We start from the raw sequence: 9,491 nt of genomic DNA, 5'->3' as shown, positions 1-9,491 counted from the left end.
CCGTTCAGTGCTTTTAATCACCTTGATTGTATTGTTTGAATTGAAACTAATGGGAGTTTCTACATTATCTACTATCGGAATCATATCCATGCATGTGGTACATCAATTCTTTAGTAGAGTTAATTAAATTTTTTACCTATTTATTGGTTTATTTTTTATTGACTTGTGTTTAATAATCAATACAACCAAAGTCTCAACAATTACAATCAATATTAGTACATTGTAAAACAATACTATATAATATGAGAGCCATTCTATACAAAATTTCAATTATAGGAGACTATTAAAATGCATAGATATAATACATTACACAGTATAAATAAAATACTATTTACAATATAAAAAAATTCTACGCCTTTTTAGATTAAATAACAGGTTCAGGAGCCTGTAATTCAGTGCTTGTCGTTTGTTTGTGTGTTACACATTTGTTTTTCGTTAAATTTTTTTACATAAATTCGGCCGTTAGTTTTCTTGTTTGAATTGTTTTACATTGTCTTATCGGGGCCTTTTATAGCTGACTATGCGGTATGGGCTTTGCTCATTGTTGAAGGCCGAACGGTGACCTATAGTTGTTAATGTCAGTGTCATTTTGGTCTTTTGTGGATAGTTGTCTCATTGGCAATCATACCACATCTTCTTTTTTATATATTTGGCACTCACACATATCATATTTTCATCTTAGAATAAAAACACTAACTTTTGGTTATCAAAGTATTGAAAGTTTCTTTAGCAGTTTCAGCAACATAATATAAATGGTTTGTAAATCGTCATAATGGGAACAACTTTATAAACATGCGCTTCGTCTTCAAGAAAACCGGTACAAATATTGCACGCTCTGTTTTCTAATTCGATATTTTCATATCTCTGGGTTTCAATCCTTATTGGAGCAACACCACATCCGAATTTGGCGAAAGCACTTCTGTGACTGAAAGGTTAAGTTATTTTGCAATGTTTCTTTGTTCATAGGACACTATAAATGACTTAAATTTAGTTCACAGAAGGTAACTCACTAAATGTTCCCGATTTTAACACACTTATCTTTTATAATAGTATTATCGCTTATGAAGTTTTGCATTAAACTGACTTGAGCTCATGTTATTTAATATAAAACACAAACGAAAACTGCTTTTCCACTGCTTATGAAAAATAAGTGTTATACCAAATTCTCCAGTAACTGCAGCATTTGTGTGCAAATTTTCCCATTCCAAGAACAAAATAAAAGCCAAAATATGTATTGAATTAATACATGTTTTTACGCCACAAATTCTATTATAGAACAAACTTAACTTTCATATAATTTCACAAATACATGGAGACACATACAAGTTTACACTTGGTCAGTACCACTTAGACAAAATATATCTTGCAGTGATATTATATTCTAAATGGTCGTTCAAAAGGTCATTATCAATGGAAGAAAGAAACAACTACATAATTACACTTTTCCAGATTTTAATTGTTAAACATATCTATGTGTTCATTTACACAAAAGGGTTTTATCTAAACATAGATAAAATCACATGAAATTGGATAAAAAAATATATAGGGAATCAGTAAATTAAATTATCAAAAAATACAAATCAAATAACAACAAATTCATGTTTTCAAAGATTTGAAGTTTTTTGTCTTCATGTGTTCTGCTGAAGTATATGATCAAAAGAACATAGCTTTTGTTATTTGATTTGTATTTTTTGATAATATATTTTTCTAATTCCTTATATTTTGTTTCAGACTTCTTATCAGCCCATGGTCAAACTCATACCTCGAGCTTGTCGGCTCTCAGGCTAATATCATGACCTGGGTCTGATATGAAAAATGCCATGTTATAATCTATATATTTTTTCAGCACAAATATCGGTTATTAAATATTAATTTTCCTCAAGTGTATAACATTTTGCGGAATATATTTAAACACTAGTTACAAGATATCTTTATTATATTCAAACTAAAACAAATACCTTTCACAAACAAATCTAAATAATTGTGTTCCAATGCAGTCATGCCACATGCCCTGGTCTACAACATTGAAACATAAGAATATTTGATCGTACGCTTCTGGTTGTTTTTGGTTCAGATTCCATGGCATGTATGATATGAGGGTTCCATCATCGAATTCCCATTCTGGTGTGTTCTGTTTTCTGTTGCCTTGTATATAGGCTTTACTGTTGGTAAACTTTTCATCATCTGCACATACAAAAAGTCTATACAGTTTATTTTGTTGACAAGGGTAAGAATTTTTGGAATATGTTAAACAGTTGTTCTAGTTTTCGCAAATTAATGTCAAGGAGAGGGGCGAAAGATACCAGAGGCACAGTAAAACTCATAAAGCTCGAAAATAAACAACGCCATGGCTAAAAAAAAAGAAAAAAGACAAACAGTAGTACACAAGACGCAACATATACAATTAAGACTAAGCAACACGAACCCCACCAAAAACTTGAAACTTTCCCCGTATCATTGCTCTTAAAAATTTTTGGGGGATTCTCTGTTCAAATATTGTCCTGAATTAAATGGTGGAATTTTGTAGTACTCAATTCGAGCGTCACTAATGAGTCTTTTGAGGGCGAACCGCGCGTCTGACGTAAATATAAATCTTCAATCCTGGTATCTATGATGAGTTTATTTATAACTACTGGGTTGATGCCACTGCTGGTGGAGTTTTAATTCCCCGATGGTATCGCCAGCCCAGTAGTCAGCAATTATGTGTTGACTTGAGTTATCAGTGGTATGTTCATAATTGTAAATAAGCTGTTAACAAACCACAGGAATATATTACCTTAGCTGTATTTGGCAAAACTTTTAGGAATTTTTGGTCCTCAATGCTGTTCAAGTTTGTACTTTATTTGACCTTTTAACATGTTTTTTATCAGCCCATGGTCAAACTCTTACCTCGAGGTTGTCGGCTCTGACGCTGATACCATGACATCGAGTTGATAATGGGTCTGATATGAAACATGCCATGTTATAATCTATATATTTTGTCAGCACAAACATCGGTTATTAAATACTAATTTTTCTCAAGTGTATAACACTTTCTTTCCTTCAAGCGTTACTGATTAGTCTTGTAGACGAAACACGCGACTGGCGTAAATATATAAAATTTCAATCCTGGTATCTATGATGACTGTATTTCCAAAATTCTATTGTTTACAGTATAACAAAAATATGACACCAAGACTCCAAATATACTTCTTTAAGTGAGTTTAGTGGTTATCTTTATATGTATAGTAAGTTGTTGTTTGTTTTATCAGGATTTTAATTTCTTGTTTTAACTGCTTAACATTTGTCATGTTAGGGTCGTGAATGGCTGTTGGAATTCATGTTGCTCATTGTTACAGGCTGTATGTTGACATTTAGTTGATAACGTCACTATCATATGCTCTCTTGTCGAAAGTTGCATCATAAGTGTTACTCGATTTATTTCACTTGACTGAGCGGAGTTTAACCGGTTCGCTCATAATAAACCAGTCCATCTATAAACTTATAGGTGTCCAGTCATTCTTTTGTAAATTTCTTAGATGACACCGATGGGTGATAAGAAATCAGTAATAATTATAACGGCAATCATCTTTATCACACACATCTTTAAATATACTGTCCATATGCAAAGTAAAACGTAAGCACCGCCCTATCAGTTGGTAATAAGCATATCACATATTTTTAGATGTTTGATTTACATGTATAAAAATGAAATTATTGATTAATAACTTATAATTACTTTGATGTTTACATTTAAAGCTTACACTTTTGCCCACGAAGAAAGTATGATAAAGTCGCCTTTGTCTGACAAAAAAGGTGCTTTTGATGTAGCTGCTTACTAAACCTAGTAAATTGATTTATATAAATCAAACGTTTATAATTGAGAAATATGTTATGACCGTTATGAGCCCGATGTCACTAGTTCATGAACGTGCCATGCAATTTTAGGGTAGTTATTCTAAATAGAATGCTTACTAAGCTTACAAGAAAACCAACACGCCATATTTAGTACTAGTAGTAGTGGACTTCATGAAATAAGCTAAATTATCAACATTGGTTTTATTTTGATTGTAACTGGTCGGTGTAAGTTCTTTTGATTTAATTGCTCCCACTTTATTTTGAATTTTACCTTTCCATACTTTTTTCTCGAGTTTCAGTGCTGAATATTGTTGGTACAAAAACATGTGTAAATCAGCATATTTTTTTAGATATAAATCAAATCACCGTTATATTTCATAAATTTTACTGCTACTGAACTATTCACAAAAAGATAAACTTTATCTTACATGAAAATGATAAAAATACTCACATGTTAAATATGAATACACAACTTTTTGAACTTCAGGACTATCTATTCTCACCAGTGATGAATTTTCTGAATGACACGTAGAAACAGCATTCTGGTACGTTACTTCAACATCATAAAACTTGATGCACAGCATGAGACTCGATTTATATGTATATCCTTCTTCTGTGGGACAGTTTTTAACACCTGTAATATTTAGATATACCAATTTTTTTTAATTCTGTTCTGTAAAATGATGTAAAAAATACAATTAAAAAAACCTCCTCATAGATACATCAACGACGCTCGAATAAAAAAAAAAAAGAAGGGCAAATACATTGCTAAGTTGATAACCATTGTTGACCCACAACTAAGCTACGTCTGTTTTATAAAGTGACTCATCAAATATATGTATAAAACATTGACATATCATGATTCTTACAACGTATTTCGGATAAAAATTTAAACTGATAAATTTTAAAACCTTTCAATGTACATAATAATTACGAAATAATGCGTTGACTCTCTCATGCTGTATATATATAAAAAAAAAGAAAGAAAAAAAGAATAAACACTCTGATAATGAACGATCTCCGAAACAGACATCCTAAAGATCTTTGATCGACTACACATCTATAACCTTTAGAGGACGTGCATTTCAACAAACAATTGGTATTCCAATAGGATCAAACTGTTCTCTTCTTGACGACTTGTAACTTTATTGATATACAGCAACATTCACACAGAGCTTCTCAGGAGGAATTAAAATATTTTGGAATTATCCTTAAACTTTACCTCCTGCTATACAAATGGTGTTTACTCGGTGTTTTTGTTATTCTAACTTTTCCCCATTTAATCAATAAACTATTGAAAAAAATAAGGTTCCAACTCCCTCGGCCAAAGTTGGCCTTATATAAATTGGAAATGTGTTTAAGTCTCTTATGGTCACATAGGTATTCTCATGTTTAGATCTCTTTTGGTCACATAGGTATTCTCATGTTTAGGTCTCTTTTGGTCACAAAGGTATTCTCATGTTTAGGTCTTTTTTAGTCACATAGGTATTCTCATGTTTAGGTCTCTTTTGGTCACATAGGTATTCTCATGTTTAGGTCTCTTTTGGTCACATAGGTATTCTCATGTTTAGGTCTCTTTTGGTCACATAGGTGTTCTCATGTTTAGATCTCATACATCAATGTCTATTATATGAGCGTGTTTGATGAAGATAAATGCAAAAATAAATATCGGACGCAGAAAATAAAATAAATAAGTGTTAATTAATCGCCATCATATTAATTTATGTAAATAACACTTATTAATATTTATGTATATTGTTAAATCCTGATGTACAAATACTAAAGTATGTTTCATGTTCATGAATTCAATACAACATCAAAATTAATGATATACAGGAAAACCGTACAATAAACTTCTTCAATTCCCTTCACTAACTCACTTAGATGTGAAGTTATTATTCAAGCTTAGCGGATAGTTTCAGTATTTACAGGAACCAGTCCCTAGGGAGTGTAAATTCTCTAAAAAATTAATTAAATGCGATTTTAATAATAAAAAAAAACATTGATCTGTGATATAATTGAGATATTAACCATAAAGTGTCAAAATGTTGTAAGCCACTATAGGTCACCAAATGCGCTTGAGACACTGATATACCGTACAAGTCAATCAAATCAGAATGGCGTCCGTCCAATTTATCATTACTTTAATTTTACCAATAAGAACTTTTGGCACAATATATAACTTCAAATTTTAAAATTTAAAATTTTTTATCGACAAACTAACCTTTCAAATAGTACATCCTTCCATCTTCCATGGTTCCATCTGAATATGTATTTAACCTCGAGTACATATAACAGATCTTATTTTGTGGGTTGTAAGATATTGATGAACATCTAATTAGTTTATTACATTGTCTAAAGCACGCAATACTAGTCTCCGTCGTCACAGATTTAACTAGATTTCCTTTGATATGTTTATTTCTCAATTCGTTTCTTTCTGTCATTTTAAAACAATCGCCAACAATAGGTTTTGAAATTAAAGTCATGTAACTAGTAACTATAAAACAGACACATTTTAAGAACCCAGCTTCCATGTTAATGTGGTGTTTCCATTGAAACTATTTTACTCGACTAATGATACTGACACTGACACGGTCGTAACTTGATAAGACTGATTTGCAAATGTATTGTGTATTTTCCAATTACAAACTTTTAAGCAAAGTGATTGTAAATATATTATTCATACCTCAGTTCTCAATGATTGTTATCCCTTTAACTATAATCCCCAATGTACGTCTGCATATTACATATCTAAACAAGAAGCATACTTAAAGTTTATATATTTTGAAGCATACAAAGGGGCATTCCGTACAATTTTGGGTTTACGCCTTTATTGTCGGTCAATCTTCTGTCAACAATTGCAACAAAGGAACATAACTGGTCATGTAAACATTTTAAATTTAATAATAAGATTCTCTACCTGTTTGTTCAAACAATTCCAAGGTTACTTTTATCAGAATGGATTTGCCTCTAATTTGATGATTAACGTCATGCCTAACGTTATAACTCTAGACACATACATGAGATGTAATTCTTGAAGAGGTGAAATTATTTCTGAACTCTTTCATAGGTATTTAGTCCCTAAAAACAACCCCCTTTTTAAATGTTTTGAATACACAATACTGTTGAATGCTACAGTCATAGGAAATGTTGGTCATATTGTCATGTCTGCAAATGTACGTATTACCAATAAAAGAATAAGAAAATAAGGTATGTTTTTCAATGAGACATCTCCCCTCATGAAACCAACCAAATAACACAGAAATTAGGGCTCGTGTACATTATAGCATTATAGGTAAATGTCCGTCCTAATACATATGACTGGAATACGTTATATACTGTAGAAACATTAATGTTTGTTTGGTTAGCTTTTCGTGGTTCTGTTTCTAAGTGAGGTTTCCAGTAATTAGAAGTGATATAAGATATAGGTTAAATTTTCGTGGAGGTTTTAATTTCGTGGATATATTCTTCCCACGAAATAACTGAAATTAAATCCACGAAAATTTCGGCTTTAAAGTAGTTGAAGCTACATATCATCTGACAGATCTTTACCACTAGCGTGTGAAGCAATATAATTTAGAGAAATAACGCGTTCTGTTGTTAAGATGAAAGTCAGGCTTTTCAATTTTATTCAATCTTTTGTTGTTGTCTTTTTTGCTATACCCATGTTGATTTTGTGACATAGATGGACATCCATTATCCATTTTCTTATTGCATTTTGAAGATGTCATTAATGAAGACTTATTTTTTGCTACTAGAAACCCTAAGTGCAATATCTTCATAAGATGTAAGACATTGTTAAACATCTAGTATTTTAGTTGCATTTAATGAAGCACACCAGTAATGGTGTCTGTAGTCAACGATTGAACAAGATTTTCATTTATATATGTTACCTCCGCAATTCTTCTCTTTTATTCATTGTAAAAAATCTACATCAATACCTTTTAGAAATAAACTGATAAATATTTCATAAAACAATCTGCTATTGTGTTTACTGCTTTTGAATTTAAAACGTTGATTCGACTAACAAAAAGGTTAAAATACATAACAAATTGTTTGTGTTTAAAAAAAATAGACAAATACTTCTTATTTAGCTTACCTGGCCCGAAAGGCCAAGTGAGCTTTTCTCATCATTTGGCGTCCGTCGTCCGGCGTCGTCCGTCGACGTCCGGCGTCGTCCATCGTCGTCGTTAATCATTTATATTTTGAACTTCTCCTAAAGAACCATTGAATGGAATGAAACCAAGCATGGCATGAATGTTCCTTATGAGGTGCTGACCAAGTGTTGTTACTTTGTAGCCGATCCATCATCCAAGTTAAACCATATGGGAAATACATATGTTTCGGACCATATGAGTATTTGGACCATACGTGTATATGGTCATGACCATATGGGTATATACTCATATGGTCAGACCATAAGCGTATGGTCCGACCGTACACGTATGGTGGGTGTAACTAAAACTGTTACGATTTACTTTGAATACTTCGAAACTCTTCATATGGTATGACCGTTCATTAAAAAGACGCTATCATATTGTTAGTTTTATTATTATATTTATATAATAAAAATATTAGCTAAATTTAACTTAGATCTCGAAAATTCAAGTAGTTAATGTTACTTACCTGTCGAAACTATAATAAAGCCATGGCTTTGTCAGTTTGACTGTCCCTTTGGTATATTTCGTCCCTCTTTTATACCGATGGTCATTACCGATTTGTAATTACGAGTGCATAGCAGGGATGGGCACGATGACTTACAAAAGTAATCGATTAATAATCGATTACATGAAGGATTTTTGTGCAATCGATTAATAATCGATTACTCAAATTTTAGTATGTAATCGATTACAATCGATTACTTTATCAAAAGTAATTACATTACTTTTCGATTACTGTCGATTATATACTTCAACATTTCAACAAAAAATAACATGAGTAAAACACAATTATGTTGCTCAACATTTGTAATTATAGTGAAAATTAAGATCTTTACAAAATGCATCATTCAAAGCATTGTTTCTAAATTATAAGTTAAAAGCTGTCTCTTGATGAAGATTAGAAATATTTAAAAAAATCTTGAAATTTTGACTTTCAACATAAATGAAAGATGTCATCGCATTGCAATAATAACTTATTCATAACTAATTGTTTTTCAAAAATTTAGCTTTCTTACTGACTCACGTTAGCTTCATTGTTTTTAATCTTTGATTTTTAATTTTTTTTAGCATAGTTAATTATAATGTTTAAAAAAAGAAACCTAAAAAGTAGAATAATTTTAAAATTAGTTCAGCTAATTTTTAAGATCAAAATTCATTTTTATAATAACATGCATGATTTAAACCTTTTGTTTGGATAACCACCCTAATTTCAGATTATTTTACTGACACTGGAGTACAATTTATAAATAACCTGGGGCTAAATATTGTAAATTTCCTTCTTAATTAGACATAAGATAATTGAAATAAAAACAAAGTATGTTTGTTAATGATTAGAAGACTTTGATCATCTCATTAGTAAAAGCAAGTGTGTTATTAAGATTTGTTAACTTCACCAATCAAATTATATACAAAATGTATTTATAGTGTTAAAGGAATACATGTATCTGTTTCTAAAAAGAATTGCTATGCCATGTATGCATATTGCCATTGGGT

The 9,491-nt window shown here is 31.1% G+C and overlaps 1 protein-coding gene across 1 annotated transcript; it reads right to left on the bottom strand.

Moving 5' to 3' along the window:
- Positions 1-1,918: 1,918 nt before the first annotated feature.
- Positions 1,919-6,416, bottom strand: LOC139529927 (uncharacterized). The gene is made up of 3 exons (XM_071325908.1): positions 6,062-6,416; positions 4,289-4,471; positions 1,919-2,184 (listed from the first exon to the last, which is right to left on the bottom strand). The coding sequence occupies exons 1-3, from the start codon at positions 6,369-6,371 to the stop codon at positions 1,946-1,948; spliced, it is 732 nt and encodes a 243-aa protein (XP_071182009.1). The 5' UTR covers positions 6,372-6,416; the 3' UTR covers positions 1,919-1,945.
- Between the last annotated feature and the right edge of the window lie 3,075 nt (positions 6,417-9,491).

This window comes from Mytilus edulis, chromosome 7 (assembly GCF_963676685.1).
Source record: "Mytilus edulis chromosome 7, xbMytEdul2.2, whole genome shotgun sequence".
NCBI classification, from domain to species: domain Eukaryota; kingdom Metazoa; phylum Mollusca; class Bivalvia; order Mytilida; family Mytilidae; genus Mytilus; species Mytilus edulis.
The sequence above is the reverse complement of the archived record's forward strand: the minus strand, read 5'-3'. Positions and strand labels throughout refer to the sequence as shown.

Coding starts and splice junctions, on each gene's coding strand:
- LOC139529927 (XM_071325908.1), bottom strand. CDS start 6,371: ATGGAAGCTGGGTTCTTAAAATGTGTCTGTTTTATAGTTACTAGTTAC. Junction 4,472..6,061: donor AAGGATGTACTATTTGAAAG/GTTAGTTTGTCG, acceptor TAAATATTACAG/GTGTTAAAAACTGTCCCACA. Junction 2,185..4,288: donor TGTGTATTCATATTTAACAT/GTGAGTATTTTT, acceptor TTGTATGTGCAG/ATGATGAAAAGTTTACCAAC.